General features: G+C 34.8%; 1 protein-coding gene across 25 annotated transcripts in view; it reads right to left on the bottom strand.

Moving 5' to 3' along the window:
• Positions 1-262: 262 nt before the first annotated feature.
• The window catches only part of NFASC (neurofascin), a 168523-nt gene continuing 149144 nt past the window's right edge, over positions 263-19641 (bottom strand). For all 25 annotated transcript variants that reach the window (XM_087889457.1, XM_087889450.1, XM_087889461.1 and 22 more), the window contains 3 exons: positions 9248-9379; positions 7291-7360; positions 263-785 (listed from right to left, as the gene is read on the bottom strand). In XM_087889457.1, the coding sequence (XP_087745583.1) occupies positions 554-785; positions 7291-7360; positions 9248-9379 (434 nt within the window). In that variant the 3' untranslated portion in view covers positions 263-553. The remainder of the gene's footprint in view (positions 786-7290; positions 7361-9247; positions 9380-19641) is intronic.

Below are 19641 nucleotides of genomic sequence, written 5' to 3' on the forward strand. Positions count from 1 at the left end.
GTTCCTGTTTATAAAACAGTTCATCATTTAAATCAATAACTGATTCTGCAATGTGGTTTCATGCTGTTTTAGCAAGGGGCGTGCCATAATGTGCTCAGCTTTTTTTTTAATCACCACTCCCTACTCCAGTTTCCCCCCATATTCAGATATTTCTTTTTCTGAGGACAACATCAAATCCTTAAAAAAAAGGATCCCCCTCCCCAACTCAGTTGTATACATTATTAATGAAGGAAATTGCATTATCTCACAAATCAGACAAAGGGGGTATAGAGGGATGTTTATTTCAGTCCAAGTTCTGAAGCCTGGGGCACAGAATCTCTGCATTCTGCTCTTCAGCTGGTCTCTGGTGGGTTAGCTCAGATTTCAGCTGCAGTATGATCACTTCAGCAGTCAGTGCATCTATGCCGTTTGCTAAAGAGATGATGGCACTGGTTGGGTTTGTGTGTTTGGCCTTCGTTGCCCTACCCTGATTGCTTTCTCTTGTTGATGGTGACTCTGCTGACCCATACCAACTTATTTCTTTATTTAGCTGCTGTTGCTTCAACATATAGTGTTATGCCAGGGAATAGATAGCATTTACTGGTGATGTGGCTTCTGAGCTCTCATTGCCTTCTGTCTCCTCTTTGTCCTTCTTAACTGTGTACTGGCCAATAAAGGAGCCATCTTCATTGAACTGTCCTTCACCTCCTTCTCCATAGTCCACCAAGCTGTCATCACTTTCTTGTTGCTTTATTGTGCCATCTAAGGAGGTCTGACTGCCTTGCAGTGGCTTGTTGTCTTCATCACTGCATTAAAAGGAAAAGGAGAGCCATCAGACATAAGAAAATATGGTTTAAAAGGAAAGCATCATATTAGAATTTGAAAGCAGTGTCCAAGTGATGATACACAAAAAGGCAACAACTGTGCATAAAGATCCAGGAAAATATGGTGACATCTTTGTAAATACAGATGCCTGGAAAAATTTAGGGGCAAAAAGTAACATTTTTCAAATAAATTAGGAGAAGGAAGTTCCTCAGTGTTATGATAAGAAAAGTCATCCTGAAGAACCAAAAGCAAAAATTAGCAAGCCAAATAGGAGAATAATATATCATAGTTCTGAGCCTTCTAGTTTCTATAAATCCCATTTCATCAAAGATACACTTTGTCCAAAGTGCACTCACTGACAATTTAAGTGAAAGTCTTTCAGCAGATCTAAAGAGGACAAAAATCTTTTTTAAGGTTCATTTTGGCTGTTTCATATGAAAGCAATTTTTAAAAAAAATGATGCAGGCCTGATTTAAAAAATAAAGAAAGAAGAAAAAAAAAGCAATGTCTTAAGTCAAACCTTGTTAATTGTACCCAGGACACCACCAGAAAAGCTCAGGTCTCTAGGGGCTAAATTGGAAACTTGGGGAAAAAAAATGGCAAAGACAAATGATGACCATATTGGCACCAAGAAAATTGCATTAATATATAGCAAGCAAGCTCAATTTAAGGGAACATTTACCTTTAACTGACATATAATAACATTTCTCTTTGCCACCTCGAGAAAGCTTCTGCAAAATTTGTAAGATGGGTTAACTATTTTGAGTCTTTTTTAAAAAGACGAAAGAGACTCATAGGACTAAGTCTTGTTGATAGTTACGAGTCCTGAGGATAGTGAAGTTTGGATTTGATTGCCAAAATGCACTTTAAAGTACACAGAAGTGTGAACACAGCACTTCTCTGCAACACTTTAAAGCAGCTACATTTTCTTCAGGATAGTATAGCTGTCCTCTGCAGGCACCACACAATCTCAGGAAAAGATATGGTTACTTTCGGAGCTGCAGACTGATGCCATATCCATGCAATTTCTCTTTTCCAGAGGCATGACCAACACCCCTGAACTCTAACACTTTTTATCTTTAAGTCTGAAGTGTTGAAAGGCTTTACTGAATACTCATGTGAGATGTATTCCTTTAATTGTTTGCAAGTTGTGCAAAAATTAATAGATATACTAATATCACAAATGACTTTTGGTTTCCAGTATTGCCAATTCATTTGCTTTTTCTCATCATATTATGTCCAATAGATAAGTTCTATAATATTGAAAGTTGCATCTTGCAAGCTCTGATGTGGTCTGAATTGCCAGCAGATAATCATTCTAGGTTACTTGCAGTCCCAGGTACAACATTCTTTATTTGCAATGAGAAGAGGAATTTCTTTTCCTTTTGGAAGGAGCCAATGTTGAAAAATGCGTACATGCTACTTTTGAATATCTTAGACAACTGTAAATCTCATGTTTTGCAACCGGGAATTAACATGCTTGTAATGGCACAAGTTAATTTCATTATCAGGGTTTGGGCAAGTAATTGAACTTGAGGCAAGAGAAGCTTTGAGGCAGAATGGGTTAGCATTATAAGAAGGCATAAAGACAAGAACAGCAAAAGCCACAGATGCTACAGATATTTGTTTTCAAGTTAAAATAAGTATTTTAATAAAATGTAATTGCAATGAAAATTTGCCCCTTCCATATTTAATGGCAGTAAAGTTTTCAAGGGATTTCCTATTTTGATCCCACAAAGCCTGGATTCCAGAGAACCACACAGCAATGTATGCTGTATGAAGTGTTTTTTGCTTTTGTCTTCTTCCATGAAGTCATCCTGTTGTTGTTCTAGAGGACTGCTTTGAAAAGCAGATGTAAGAAATGCTGTTTGACATGCCGCAAATACTCTGATATTCTGCACACGGCTCTCTGGATTGCAAGCCAAACAAGTAACCGTACTGCCTTGTTAATATATTAGGAAAATAAATGAATTGAGCCTTTAACACACAAATACAATGTGCTTATTAGATAAATCTTGCAGTTTATTTAATATATTAAATACAGTCAACCACGCCACAAGTGAAATTGGTTTGGGAGCATCATGTTCAAGAGTTGCATTATGTTGGAAGGAATAATTTGTGAATGAAAGATCTTCAATCTGAACTTCTGAAACTATTGGCATCTTCTTGACCATGCTTCTTTCGTTTTAGTGCCCAGTAAGTGAAGTCAGTTATAATTGCTTTTAAAATATGATGGCCATATCATACCAGTAGCTTACCAGATAATATGGAGCTACTCAAAAGCCTGTAATCCAGTAGACCCTTTTTCATGACAGTAATCACTACTCAAGTGTGCAGATTTTCACTGCACATATAAATATTAGTCAAGAAAAAGGAATGAAGCTAGGGCCACTGCAATGTCATTGGATATGGTATTGGGTCTGAATCTACAGTCAGAATGCAACTCTATGGACACAGGACACCTGAATCTCCAGAATAAGAAAGAAATTTCTGTTTAACTCTGTTAGATGAAAAGTGCTGGAACAGAAACATGGAAGGGAGTTAGAAATTAGATATGCTTAGAAGTGCTGAAAGAAAGTGTGTGCAAGGGTTTGGGTCATTCCTACCTTTCAAGAGACCTTCATGGTCCATGTAGAAGGATAAAGTGAAAAGGACAAGAACAGATGAAAATAAAACAAGGAGAGAAGCAAAAAGAACCTGATCAGAGAGCAAAATAATATAGTCTTGAAGTTTAGGGATCAACACTAAATAAATAATAGTAATTGTAATAGTTCTTACTTTCTGGAAGGGCTAAGCATCTTAAAGTACCAAATGAAAGCCAATTTAAAACACAAACTGCTAATTGTGTGCAGTAACATAAAAAAGCAACTACTTGTTGATAAATGTCAATGATACTCCCCCCTCCCTTCCCAGCTGGGCACCCTCAAAGCTGAGCCATGGTGGCAAACTCTCATTGCCACTCCAGACATGCTCTCATTTTAGCGATTTTAGTCCAACTAAACAAGCCGGTATACGTCTGAAGGCTTTAATCAGTCACACTCTCTCAGAGAAGTAAAACAAAGCATGGTCTTGCCAAAAAAAAAGGGTCTCCAGGAAAGGTCTCAGCCTTAGATGAAAATGCTCCAAAGAGGAAGGAGGAGGAAAAAGAATTATGTGCTGGAGTTTCCTACACAAAGAGACTTTTAGATGAGGGGGGAAGTAGATATCATAGATCTAGAGGGAAAAGTCCACCTCTTTTGTATATTTATATAGAAATTCGTTCATATAGAAATAAAGTGGGAAACAGGAAAAAAGCACATTAGTTGTTTCTTAGAACATTTTCATTGTGTTCTAGACAGACTCTCTATCCTTGAAAGCAGGGGTCTCCAACCTTGGCAATTTTAAGACTTGTGGACTTCAACTCCCAGAATTCCTGGGAGTAGAAGCTTTGCTGGCTGAGGAATTCTGGGAGTTGAAGTCCACAAGTCTTAAAGTTGCCATGGTTGGAGACCCCTGCTTTAAAGAAAACAGGGTTGATTAGCATTATGAGGAAGGAGAGTCCTGAAAACTAAGCAGCAGATCTTATCAGAATATTTCCATCTTCAGAAAATCTGTAGGTGCCAGAAAGTAGTCACAAAAATCACTCGAGTGCAGAAATATACTATCTGAGTTCATATGAAATCATTAGCCAACATTCAAGGAACCAAAGAGATTGGGTGAAAATAAGTCTTCTGGCTTTAAATAAGCATTGCTAATGTTCTGATTTCACTATCACCAGGCCTGCAACTGAAAATACCAGGATTAAGCTGATTTGGAGCCTGGCAGAGATAGACTGTATTAAAACATGAAGAGTGAAGGGAGAAGGAAGATTGAACAAATACAATTGGTATAAGGTTTTAGTTGTTCTCTTTCCTTTCTCTCTCTCTCTCTCTTTCTTAAGTCAGATGTTTAGTAGAATGAGCGCTATTAATGGCTAAAGACTTTATAGCTTATTCCTCTTGTAAGGAGACTATAAGTCTGGCAGCAGAGTAGAAAGAAATGACAGTATATCTCTTAATTATAGCCTGTGGCCATTGGCATGCTCTATGCATACGCTTTTACAGCTCTGAAGGACATGATCAGAGTGTGTCAGACATATTTCAGTGAATTAGGAAGAGAACAAATAAAGAAAACATGCCAGTTTATATCCTGTTCACTTTCAAAAGCTATCTGTCACATCTCAATGACTATGAATCTTAATTAGCCACATTTCTCTGTCAGCTAATCATTTTCTCTTCTATTCTGACTTCTTATGTGATTTGTCACTTCTTTAACATCCTGCATTAAGTTATGCAGCCATGTTTTGGGGGAGAAAGCAACAAAAAGCCCTGTTTCTAGGGCTCCAGTGGAAGAAAGTATAATATTTTATATCATAGATTTTTTTCTCTTGCACAAATAAGAAACTGATATTTGTAAAATAAAATGATTCAGCCAGTTTACTGCTTCAGATGAATATTCAACTCAGCCCAGATTTTACTGTTAAAGATAGTTTCCTAATAATCAGGACAAACAAAAACAATCATAAGAATACTTTAGTAATCAATTAACACAGGCAGTTCTAAATGTTTGGAATTGGTTCTATGCCAGGGTCAACATTTTTGATGGCTGGTATCTTTACCCACTCTTCATCCATTTTGTGCTAATGTGTTCTTTGCGATAATGTAACATCATCTTTGCAACTTTCATTGCAAATGATAGTGTCAAGATAGTGTTTTTCAAGTTAACTAAAAATACTAGAGTACACGTCTGTCTTGATAAGTCATGAATGATATATGGTATTTCCCAAGAAACTCATTTATTCAATCTACTAAACAAACCCAAATTACTTTTTATTTTGCTTTGAGTAGCTTGAAGAATTCTTAATCATAATTAATATATTTTGGAATTGTGACCACATTGTTCAAAAACAACTCTGGAAGGGAACAAGCAGTTTAATTAATATGATTTGGCACTACAAGATTTACACATTGCTTTTTTTCAAAATCCTGTAGTCAATTCTCCAAACAGCTTCATATAGCAATAGCACTTAGACTTATATATCGCTTCACAGTGCTTTACAGCCTCCTCTAAGTGGTTTACAGGGTCAGCATATTGCCCTCCAGCAATCTGGGTCCTCATTTTGCTGACCTCGGAAGGATGGAAGGCTGAGTCAACCTTGAGCCGGTCAGAATTAAACTCCTGGAGTGAGCAGTGAGTTAGCCTGCAGTACTGCATTCGAACCACTCTGCAACCATGGCTCTTATATACATAATGCCAGACCTTGCACTGCAATTTTAATAAAGCTTTTTTATCATTTTTATTCTTGTTAGCTTTAAAATAAAAGTATTGAATTTGGGAGGAGAGCAATTGTATTTTGAATAAATCATCCTACAGTTTTAGAATAGCTGGACATTTCTTTTTGTTTGCTTGTTTGTTTAATAGCAAGCAAGGGACTGAAGCGCCAAGTTACACAGGCTCACAAAATATGGTTAATTTAGCAAGTGGTAGCAGTGTTTACCTGTTTCAGTTCCTTGGAAGTAAAGGTGAAACAAATGTAAACCTTGAATTCAGGACCCATCTGTGAACAGCCAAAGAACACACTTTTGCTTTGAAAAATCAAGAGAAAAAGTGGCTGTGGTCCTTAAAAAGATGTCTCTGATTTACATGAAGTAGTGATGGTACTGGAAGTTAAAACACTGTAATTGTCAGAAAAATTTAGTAGATTCATAGAGGCTATCAAATATCCTTCAGTAAATCAGAAATATGAAGCTTCTCACTGGTTTTTAGAAATGTAGGCTTATTCTTCCTAAGAAATAACCTACTCGCTGTTTATTCTTCCAATTTCTGGGGTTGAACTAGCAGAAGGAGGCATATGTTTTTACTCATGTCTGTTTTTGCACTACAGACCAAAGAAGATTCTGGAAATTGCTAACTCTCCCACAGTGCCTACCTTTCTTATCTGATGTAATGATCCCCACTCAAGAGAGCTCATCATTCAACATTCAAAAGTGATTAAATTCTCATTAAGGATACTGTGTTATCCTTTCAGATTTCAAAAGGAATTAGAACCGATCTACTTGTATAGATAAATCAGACGATACAAAATTATTGGAACTGTACTATTGAGTCAGACAATGAAAGATTATATTTCATGTACATTTGGATGACTCAGCCTAGAGGAATTCCATCCTTCATGAGGATGGTTCTGATGTGCAGAGATATGTCTCTATGTGTATGCATGTGTTTATATGTATGCCTACGTATCTTTCACTCATAGACTTCAGTGGATGAATTTTAAAAATGCTGATTTCATTTTTATATATTTTAAATACATAGATTGGTGCTTCTTTTGGTAGATAGTTTAAGCAACACTGGAAGGATAAAGAGGAGTAAAATGTAAATTCATGAAAATGAAATTAGAAAGGAGTTACTTGTAATGGCAAGCAGATAGAAAATGCCTGATATATATATGTTGAGTGAGAAACATACCTGTAATCAAATGATCCATTATCTACCTTCTGATCATCAGGATCGAGGGGCACATCTTTATTTGCTCGCACTGGGAAGATATATGTAAACAATTAAAAACTCAAAAGCATTGATCCAATTTGCATATTTTCTATGCAAATCAATCCTGCGCACACCAGAAGGAAAGCTAAATCATCTGCCTTAGCCAGTTACAGTGGTACTTATATAGCTTTAAGTCATTTTCCTCAATAAATCAATGAGCAAGTATAATGTTTTTAATTTATTTGTTTAACTGGCTTCTCTTTATCTAGTATTATGACTAATGTCAAGAACAGATCATATTTTAGACTTATTTCTAGGGTATGTGTATATATATGTATGTATATATATATATATATATGTATGTATATATATATATATATATATATATATATATATATATATATATATATATGCGCGATATTTTTGCAATCAGGGTTTTTTCCTATGTTGAAAGATGTTAAAATGGCCATGGTGGGATGAAATCTCTATTCATCACTTTCAGACCTGTCAGAAATTTTATGTTGTTTCTTCTGTGACTTATGGGAGACTGGGATAGCACTATTTCGGCCTTTTTAGGCCTCTTCAGCCAGACACACCCATATTTTGTGACTCCTCCCTGTAGAGGTCAAATATTTATTTCTTTTGATTCATAGGTATAAATGTGCGATGTGATGAATAGAGATTTCATCCCACCATGGCCATTTTAACATCTTTCAACATAGGAAAAAACCCTGATTGCAAAAATATCGCACATTTATACCTATGAATCAAAAGAAATATATATATATATATATATATATGTTTTCTGAGGTTTTCGTGGGTGTTTGTATGTAGGTCTTTGGTTATTCAGGTCTTCTCCCGCCAAGACACTTCCAATTTTACGTGGGAGAAGAGCCGAATAACCAAAGACCTACATATACATATACACACACACACACACACACACACACACACACACACACACACACACACATACCATGACTATATATATACTGTATCATGACTATACTGTCTAGGGGCTGCCTTTGTTCCAGAATGGTGCAACTCAAGCAGTTATGGGTGTATCTCAGTTCTTCCATGTAATAAATCTGTTGTGTAAGTTGCAATGATTTCAGGATACAAATCAAGATGCTGGTTGTGACCTATGAAGCCCTTCATGGTAAAGGGATGGGCTATCTGACGGACCACCTATCTCTCATTGTTTTTGTCCAACGGTGGGACAAGTTCCAGGTTCCATCATTAAATCATCTGATGTAACCCCCTTCCGTTGCAGAGCCTATCCTGTCCAATAGTATCACCCTGGAAGTTTGCTAGTCTCAGCCCTTTTTAAAATGGCTACTGAAGATCTGTTTCTTTCCCTAGGTAATAGGTTAGGAGGATATGAATATATTGGCTACGTTCATTCCTGTTTTTGTCTTGGTTATTGTATTGGATGTATTTTTAATTTATATGCCATCCAAATTATTACGACTTGGTAAGCCTTAAAAATTGATTTCTAAATAAAACAAGAAATAAAACACAAGAAAGCTACCTACTTAAGGTGCTAAAGGTTGATACCAAATATAAAAGAATGAAAAGAGTAGTTAAAATGATTTAATTCAGCTCAAAGACAAAGATGAAAAGAAAGGATTCCTTTCCCAAAGGGAGAACATGATAATAATCCTTTTCCAGAAAATAAGCTAACAGTTTTATAACCATCATAAATTCAATCAAATCTTAATGTAAATAATGAAACAAAACATCCCTATCTAGCAAGAAATCCCTTTTACCCTGTTTTGATAACATTAATTCTTTTTTAGCGTCCCAGTTGTTCAATGGTTCTGGGAATAAATCTTTCTAGTGCTTTCAGATTAGAAAAATTAATTAGATTCTGAATTATATATTTTGAAATAAATCAAACAAAGAGCATTATATCAACGATAGCTATTTCTCTTACCTGGATATTTTCCTCCTCTGCTCCTCTTAATAAAGCAAACTATCAGCAAAATCAGGACCAGGAGAGCGATGGCACACATCAGTCCAATAAACCAGCCTTGAGTTGCAATGTCCCCTTGATTCTTAGTATAGGCTATTTTAAGGAGTTGAAAAAAGAAAAATTAATAGAATAGAACAATCCACACTGTAGTGATGAATTACCAAGCCAGAGTAATTTGATCCAGTCCCATTGATTCCCAATGTTCATATTTTGGGAGTGATGTCTTTGATAACCATGCTCCTCCAGTGTGCGTGATTGGCATGTGTATGTCTCTGTGCACAAAGTTTTATTTTGTATATAACTGTACCACAAGCTAATGTCTAGCAACCGTAGTCTAGATTCATTCCAACAGTGATGAAAAATTGGGGAAGAGAAATATGTGCAAACTTGGCCAACCAAGGAAGGATATACAAAGAGGAAGCAGGAAAAAAAAATAAACCTAAAACAGCCGGATAACAGATTTGATCTCTCTTTATAGTAAAGGAAAATGTCTTTGATACCTCAAAAGAGGGTATGAAGTTCCCCACAAGAAGGCTTAGCTTTATCCAGTACACAGATAAAATAAACAGATTTTCTAAATGAAAAAAAAAATCATTCCAACACATCATTCAGTTTCCTGAATATGGTAAGTGGGATCAGAATCAGAAGAAATTCCTTGTAGCACTTGAATAATCAGGTTGTGCTCTTTCATCTTGTAATTTTGATCAGTTTAATACCGAATCATTAAGATTCAATTGCCACCACAATGTTATAGAAATTCAAAAATATTGGTGAAATTCTAGAAAGATTTAACCCTGCAGAATAAGTCCTGACAGCAGTGGAAGATTCTACCTCTTTTTCTACCACTGTTCCATTTGCTCTGCCCACCCCATTCCAATATAGCGACTGCTATATTATTGGAAGAGAAAAATTAATGTTTTAAAAGAGGGCATTGAAACCATAGGGAATAGAAGCCTAAGATAAATCAATGTTCCCCTGTGAAGCAATTGCATGTGATTCATTTTTTTCTGAAGCTCTTATTGACTTCCCAGTCCCAATGTATCAATGTAATGGCTGGGGGTAAGCAATCTGTACATGACTGCCAATTCCCACTAGTACAGAAATGAGTGGCACCACTCCAATGGTATGAGAAAGCCGTCATGATAACAGGACTTGCCAGATGCACTACAGGATGCTGATCATCCACTGCTGAATTATTTCACTAATACTATTTTATGTTACTATTCCATTTATATTAAAAGAGAATAAGCATAATACTGCATTATGGTTTGTCACCTTGAGAAATTACACAATTCTACAATCTTTACAATCAGTGGTAACAAATGAGGGTGTTATTATAATGGGAATGCAGCATTTACATAGTTGTGTCACACATACTCTGACATGAGCATGGAAATTGTGGTAGTTGCGTGACAATGTCATCGTGCACTTATTCTAATCTTCCCCCACCTGCAGTCACTTATTTTTACATTCATCTGAGCTTTTTGAGCTCAAAGTTAATATAACTTCCAAAGTATATTCATGCCTTTAACATAGCCATATGCTTTTAACATAGTCAGTATGTTGATGTACACCAGAATTAGTTACCATTTGTCTCATTATTCTTAAAGGAGCTACATTACAAGTTGCTCTGTATCCAAATCAAAATATTTTCCAAAATGCTACAAGGAGGAAAATCCTTTAATCAGAACTGAAATGGTAGAATTTAGTTAGATTATGATATGAATGAAGCAAAGATTCAGGAGAGGAATTTGGAGCAAAGTAGGGGTGCCTCTAGATAATAGCTTTGCATCATTTCAGAAACAACTATGGACTATGAAGACTGTGGTAAGTCTTCAAATTATGACAATTAGTTCAGTAACCATTTAAAGTTGGACCAGTCCCCAAAATTGTGGCTGTGGCAGCACCCCCAGCAACCTGAAAACTAACTGAACAGGGCATGTGCTGAAAAAACGAGGGGGGCTATTTTTGTTCCTCCGAGTGGAGTATATATGTGAGGATTTTTATCCTTGCAGATTAGCTAAGGGGTCAAGGATTTGATCAGATGAATTGTTTGTACTTCCCTATAATCAGCTATTCTGTAGAATAGCTATTTTACTAGTCTATGATATTCCTTATAGATTTTCCCATATTTTCAGTGTGGTGCAAAGAAAGTTGATAGCAAGTAATTTGAGTTTATTTGTGAATTGTTTCATGTGAAAAATGAAGATATAAATTCACTTAATGAAATACTATCCACTTAATGAATTTTCTAAGTACTCTGTTAAATAGTAAATAACAGGAATGATTAAATGGGCTCTTATATACTGTATGAACAGGATCTATCAATTCCTACTTTCTGTAGCACTTGATTTTCTTGGGCAAAGACAATGTGAAATTTCTAAAATAAAGAGCACTTTAAACAAAATAGTGCATTTTCAAGCTTCATGAAAAAAAAACAACTCATCAAGATTGTATGAAAGCATTACCGCAGGGATGACTCACTTGGAACAAATTGTGAAAAGCCTTAATGGTTGAATTCATGACATGAAAATCAATGAGAATTTTTCTTCCTCATGAATTAAACTAGAATTGTGCTATTAGTCCAGAACCTAATGGCTTCATCAGAACACCAGTAGGAAGTAACACATATAAGCAGCTTTCAAGATATCTACAATAAATTAGAAATATCACAAATAGCACTAATGGAAGATTATTGCAGCCATACAGAACTGAAGTCCTGCCAATATTATAATGAAGTCTACATAGATAGCTAGCAGGCCTTTTTACACGCTCTTTGGGCTTACTTTAAGTGCTAACTTCTGTAATACTTGCTAGCAATAAGAGTTTGATTACAGGAAGAATGCAAATATCCCAGAGGCCACTTGCTTTTAACTCAATCCACATATGCTGTGTACATGTTAGATGTGAATAAAACTTATTTGATTTCCTATCTTCACATAAAATCATCTTCAATGCTGGAAAACCATCACAATTATCATAACATTACTACATACTACTACCGGTACATAATAAATATATGTCCAGTCTCTGAAGTTTCAAGCTAGAAAAATAGTGATTTTAATAATCTTTTAAACTAAACATGATATAATAGGTATTGTAGGGTTAACAGGTGACATCATTCTCAAAAACATGATGGGTTTTCTTTGGTTTATATAGCAATAGAGACAGCGGAAGAAGGTAATGTTGCTATTGGGTGACCCTGGTTGGACAGTTACGATTCTAGCAGCTGCTAAAGAATATTGCGAGTCAATCTTAACAGTCCTAGATCTCTCCAATTAGATAGCAATGAGACTTCTGGTTGGGCTAGGAATAAAAAGAATATGTGCACTTCTGGACATCTAAAAAAACTCTCAAAATTATTGGAAAGATATACATAGTTCCATATAGAGACTTTTAGAAAGTAAATCTGAAATTAAATCAGTGTTTTAAGTAGGTATAATTTCAGAATATATTAGCAAGAAACATAATTTATTGAACTATATATTCACAGCAGCAAGAATAAACTTTACCCAATATTGGAAGACAGACACAACACTAAATGATATTTAATTGGGATCTTCAACAGTATGAGCTAACGACAAAACAAACAGCATATATTTGCAACAGAAGTTTAACCAAATTCAGTCAAAAATGGTTTCCATATACACAATGAAGCAAGCAGCAAAGCAAATACAAACACTACCACTATGGATTCTAAGACGGTCTAAATGTGTATAAATACTGCAAATCAGCTGGTGTATAAAGAAGAGGGAATCAAACCTCAAACACTTATCTATTGTCTAAGCGGCTTCTTTTTCCCTTTTCCCTTTTTAAACATTTATAAACAATAATAATTAACAGTACAGTGAAGACCTTAGTATTAAGCATTAGAAAATGGAAACCTTTTTTATATAATAAAATAATTTAATGCATTTTGCATTTGTCTGTGAATGCCATGCTTAGCTTCAATTGTACAATTCAAGCAACCTTAAGTTTCTTAATGTTCTAAAAATGTATAACATTGATATTTTCCCCGCTATTTTTAAAGATTTAACTTACCTAAGCTATCATAATGTTAACAATGTCCAGTAGCATAATTACTACTGTACCCGGTTTGTGTGTGTGTGTGTGTGTGTGTGTGTGTGTGTGTGTGTGTGAGAGAGAGAGAGAGAGAGAGAGAGAGAATGTATTATTCTCATCTGATAATGAAATAAACATTACTTGAAAAAAAAAGACTACTGTATGTGTACTCCTGACCGGTCAGCAAAGTGGCTCTTCCTTGTTTCAGCTCATTATCTAGCTTTATCTGTTCATTTTACAGACCTAGAAGGGCAGAATAAGTATCTAGTTCTAAGCTCTAGATCTGTCCATGGTTCCAGCCTGCCTTTATGATCTCAGTCATTATCAAGCTCTCAATTACAAAAAGGACCATTTTTACTATTTCACACTTCAAATGGGTAATGGGATATACCAGTATACATTTTGTCCAGTTCCTATACTTTCTCCTGCCTCCTATTCCATAAGTTGGCTATGGATCTGTATACCATGTGCTTTGTTTTCAAAAGCCCTAAATTCCATTTCTGGCCACTGTGATTAAGAGACTGCTCAGTTGTGATAAGAGAGCTGCTGTGTGGATACAACATCTGAGTAGGTAGGATAAATTATTGCCTCATTTGATATAAAAGAAGAAACTTATGTTCTGTTGTCAATGAAACAGGAATGAAAAAAAAAATCTGCATCTACATTACTACAGGATGCTTTTCCAAAAGTTTAATCAAATCAACCCCACCGAATGTCAGGGGCATCTCCTGGCCTTTAATTTTTGTCATTTTCAGTAGTTCTACTGGCAGTGAATATACTGTACAGAACCATTTCCTGTTAAAAGCTGTAACAATATGGGACAAAGGGAACTTTGAACTGATGCAATTCATCTAATGGAAGGAGTATGTTATTAATCGCCTGGATCTGAGACTTGCATTAGGCTAACTGAATCTACAGAATGGGGAGAAAGGGAATACAAAATCATTCTAAAGGTTTGGGAATCAAAGTTGATTTTGTTAATAATGCAAGTATAGAAAAGCTTTCAAGTGAAATAATTAATCTTAAATGACTCAAGGTTAATAGTTCAGATAAGCTAAAGTGCCAGATAAAGCAAAAAAAAAAAAATGCTGTTACAACAATGAAATATTTCCCTCAGCATATTCACAAAACCCTGCACTCAGGCAATGCTGAAATTGAAACAGCAATCATACAGTGCAGCTGTTCTATTTCACTAGGATTTATTGATTGACCAGCCTTGTAATTCTCACCAATCCTATCTTCAGAACAGCTTGCTTTAGCTGTTTTTGGGATGGAGATGAAGGGAAAAAAAATCTTCATTTTTAGAGTAATATTGTGATACAAATCAAAACAAAGCCACACACAGTGCAACATGGCCTGTATTTGTGGTACAATGGGAAGAAAGGATCAGTTAGATAGGACCAGTTAAAGAGAACAAATTCTTTATAATCGAATTATAGTAATTTATTCCTATCTGGAATGAATGAATATTATTTAAACAGTCCTAAAAACAGAGCAGCCATTAATTCTTCTCTGAGATCTTAAGTAGTCCCAATGTAAGAGAGACATCCTACAAGTAAGAAAAACACTGCTTGGTCGTCCTGTATAGTGAAGTAAGATTGACAACACTCCTACGGAGTAAACTTTAGAATGAGCTCTACCTAACTTCTCTTCAAAGCTAATTGACTGAAGGTCATGGCATGCGTCCAGGTTATCTGAGGAACTGTGTCACCTCAGTGGGATTGACCCGTCCCACCAATGCCAATAATAAAAGGACCTGCAATGGACCACTTTGGTCAAGTGATTCTGGTTGGCAAGGTCCAGGAGAAGTGTGCCATGACTCCTACCCTCTGGAACATCATGAGGATCTCATCCTGAGGTGAGATCCTCACCCACCCTTTTGGCTTTCCGAAAAGTTTTGAAGACCTGGTCTGGGGCCCTAATGGGGGTGTGCTATTCTTCCTTGTGGGCATTTTGCCCCCTTGCTCCCCATTTTTGACTATTTTGAATCAAATTTAATGTTACTATTTATTATTTTGAAGTTTTAATACCGTGCTTCCCTGAAAATAAGATCCTGTCTTATATTTTTTTGAACCCTGAAATAAGTGCTTGGTCTTATTGCCATGTGCTCAAAAGCCTGATTGGGCTTATTATCAGGGGATCTTATTTTGGGGAAAACAGGGTATATTATATTAGTGTTTCAATGTTTGTAAGCTGCCTAGAGTCACTTTTAGGTGAGATGGCATATAAAATGAATGAATGAATGAATGAATGAATGAATGAATGAATGTTCTATACTACTATCAGAAAATGGTGCACAATATTAATACTGTTGACTTAATATCTATGTATTGCCATGATTGTATGTATTTTCAAAAACTGTTAACAAATAATAGCATGAACAATTAACAAATAGATGTTTAGGGGCCATGACCAGAATTATATTCTATCAGAGTAAAAATTAAGACTGACGGAAAAATTCCAAGCTCACTTTGCCTTCATCTGAGCAAACAAAACATTTTCATTTTTTTTTCTTTTCAAAAATATGATCAAAGCAATATCCTGGGCTCCAAATATACTGACAGGAAATTGCCCATTGGAAAACTATAAGTTTAAACAATTTTATTGTTTAATAACATTCAAGTCACTTTGGGCCACTGGAATTTACAATCCACTTTCCAATCCCTCCTGCATTTTTGAAAGCCTGAATCCAAAGCTAAATGTATAACAAATAATAGTCTGAGGTTAGATAGCAATAGATCAATGTATTGTATAAAACAGCAATGTATGATATAAGTCTGAAAATAGTATCATGCTAGTTCTGTAGGAGTATAAATTGAAATATATTCTTCCTATTGCAACATAGATTTTAAAAGAAAAAAACATATGAAGCCAATACAGCAACACAATCAATCTGTACCCTATATAATATAGGTTATTAAGACATTGTCAAAACCCTATGTCTTTTTATATCTTTATCATTATATTTATAAATCAGGGAAGGCTGTGTTATTTCCATATACAGCTATATTTCTGTAACACTGAGTTGTTCTACTCTAATTTATTTCTGATTCCAGTGCATTGGTACTGCTAACAGAGAAAAGAGTGTACATTATGGATGAGATTTTAAAAAAGAAAAGAAAAATGAGCAGTGCTTTCTTGTCACAGGTGTGACTGTGAAAGATACATGACAAGGACAGGCTGTTCTCATATAAGATGCATTTTACCAGAAAGTAGGGAAAAAGACAGGAGGGCACTAAAACCAAATGATTCAGGGGTCATTTGCGAAACATCAGAGGATTAAATCCTGGACATTCATCACTGCATAATGAAGAATTCCAAGTCTTTTATTTTGTTTGGCAAGCTCAGATTTTTTTTTTTAATGCAGATAGTATCCAAGTGGCACTATAAAAAAAGAATGGGCTAAATTCCAAAGTTTAAACTACCTCTTTATGACACTTAAAATGAATATTTGCCCTTTCCCCCTAAAAAGGAAGGGCAAGCAGGCGGGTAGGCAGAGATTTATCTGCAAGTGAGAGGTAGGTTTGTCTTTCCAAAATCTGGTTCTTGAAAGCAACACTGCAGCAGCTAGTATTTTGGCTTTTCACATTTATGCTAACAATTTATGTAAGCTATAATCCTTGGGAATTATGGAGTCTCCTTTCAAAGAAGTATTAGGTGATTACGTCAAATGTTAAGGGCACAAATTATCTACTCAATGTAGGACTTGTATGTTTCTTTCTATTATAGTTCTATATCATGACGAGATCTACAGTTCAAAATTCTACTAAGGAATTAATAAAAGTACAAAAACAATTCTTCACACTGTATTGGAGCTAATCAGGTAGAAGTCTTGTTTAAGCTTGTTTTAAACCCTATAATCAGCATGAGGTTGGATTCAACAACAGAATGGATTCTTCCAGCTGTATAATTCTACAATTTCTAATCCTTCTATATTTCAATTGCTTCTTGTATTTTTTTCTAAACAGAACAAATCTGTATAGGAAAGAAAGACTGGAAAACTGAAGCATAACTGTTGGTTGATAATGCTAGAGTCACTTCCAGAGAAGAAATGGTGAATGGATGTCCTTGAACAGAGGAAACAACATTATGGCTGAATTAGCATCTGGATGCTGGATCCAAGTTACTGAGATGTCTCTGGAGAAGGAGAGATTATAAAATTGCCCATATGTATTCTCAACAGCTGCAACTCATAAGTAGATGGCAGGATCCAATGTTTCTGGGGTTGCTTAGGTGTCATGCAACTGAAAGTCAAGGGATTTCAGGAGGCTCATAGGCATAATGTAGTGTCTAAGAACTTTACGTTTGACCAATCCTCATCTCTTAATTCCTTTAGGAATTACTCCCCCCTCCCCAGTTTTTAATATATTGAGAACCCTTGAAATTATGAGATTCACTGGTTGAGTCTCCCTCAATCTGTACTGAAAAGATTTATAAATACCAAGTTAAAGATTCAGAAAAAAAAAACTTTTTGGATTAAACAGCAAAAGATTGGAGTGTTGGTTTTGGGAACATTTAAATGAACTAAGGGTCCAGACAGATGTGAAATAAGACTTTAAAATTAATTCTATGAATCCTTTCTGTGGAAAACTAATGTTGTAAAACTCTAAAAATAGAAGCATAACAAGATAAGACTTGAATGCTTAGACACTACAGGGATTCAGAAGGAACTAAAGATTGCATTTAAAGGAGAAACAAATTACTTGACAATAGTGGAGCAAAATATTTCAACACCAAATGCATTTAATGACATTTTGGAACAATGGACTCAGAAATTAATTTTTTAAATATCTGCTATCATTGATAAAAGTAATATAAATGATGTTGTGATATAATAGGAGCTCTATTAGATACGCCTGAGACTGATTTAAATGTAGATTTGGATATACTGGATGTACAAAAGAGCCCTAATAAAACTTTGAAGGATTTTGTGACAAAAGACAAAGCAAAAAATGAAAAAAAATCAAGCTTTAAGAAAGAGATCAGTTAAACATCTCAATTTTTTTTAAAGAAGAGACAAAGAAACTAAACAACAAATCAAGTTCTAGAACATTATTTGAAGTGACTAAAAACTAGAATTATAGAGTATATATACAAATATATATAATTTATATAAATTTATATTTATAAATATGTATAAAATAAGGATAAGGAATACAAAGTTGGTTTATTTAATTAAGATAGAATATATATCTTCTTATCTGTGACTACTATTATTGAATTTTTACTGATTAGGACTGAATGACAATGTTTTAAGGTCTTGTTTCTAGAAGAGATGACATGGGAAAAAGAATCTATTTTATATTTTAATTCTATTTGACTAATGTGTTTTTTGTTGGCAATCTTTAATGAATTTTGATTGATTATGATTTAATTATGAGGTTTGGGGAATTTTTTTTAATAGATAAAGGATGAGATGTAGAAAAAAATATCATAAATTAGGTTCTGGGATTAAATTTAAAATAGTTGTGTTGTTATTTCTGGTATCCCTTAATGAACTTTTGTTGATTATGATACAATGACAAGGTTTTAAGAGTTGTTTATAAACAAAGAGATGAGATGAGATACGGGATGAAGGGATGTCTTATTTTTCAAGAGAAGATGAGTTGTCAAAACAAGCTTTTATACTTGGTGTGACAAGGGGAAAGTTATTTATATATTTTTTCTTTTCCCCCTGAACTTTATACCTTTTGTTCTTAACTTTTTGAAGTTTCTATTAGTTTTCATTGATATATTTGTACTCTTTAATAAAATTATTACTTAAAAAGATAGTGCTAGGAACCATCTACAGAAGAACTTAGTTTTGTTGATTGTAGTTGTATTATTCAAAAGCACAGTTTAAGTTTACCTCTTAATCAGCAAGTTTCTATTTTCCAAATACAGTTATAATTATTAATTTTCCTGCATTTTTGGTATAGTGAAATGCAAAGTAAAAACTTCGACTAACAGCAAAACAGATCAGAGAACCCACAAAACAATTCTGTCATCTCATACTGCATAGATAGCATTGCATTGTTAATCCCTTCCCGCCTTATACAAGTCAGACAAGAACTAGACAAGAACTGAAGAATATAAGGAAATAACACAAAATATGTTGTAATGATATGTCTATATACTCTCTAACAATGAGGAAACACATGACAATTTTAGAAGAAGGGAACAATGTGAAAGCAATCCTACAAAGAGTTTAGTGACATGAACAGGTGATACAAAGCAATATTCTGCAAATGTAAATTGCTACAGTTCTCAGATGACAATATATGACCATATGTAAGTATGAACATGCAACAGCA

Source organism: Pantherophis guttatus, chromosome 3, assembly GCF_059756535.1.
Source record: "Pantherophis guttatus breed Tessera chromosome 3, ASM5975653v1, whole genome shotgun sequence".
Classification (NCBI taxonomy): domain Eukaryota; kingdom Metazoa; phylum Chordata; class Lepidosauria; order Squamata; family Colubridae; genus Pantherophis; species Pantherophis guttatus.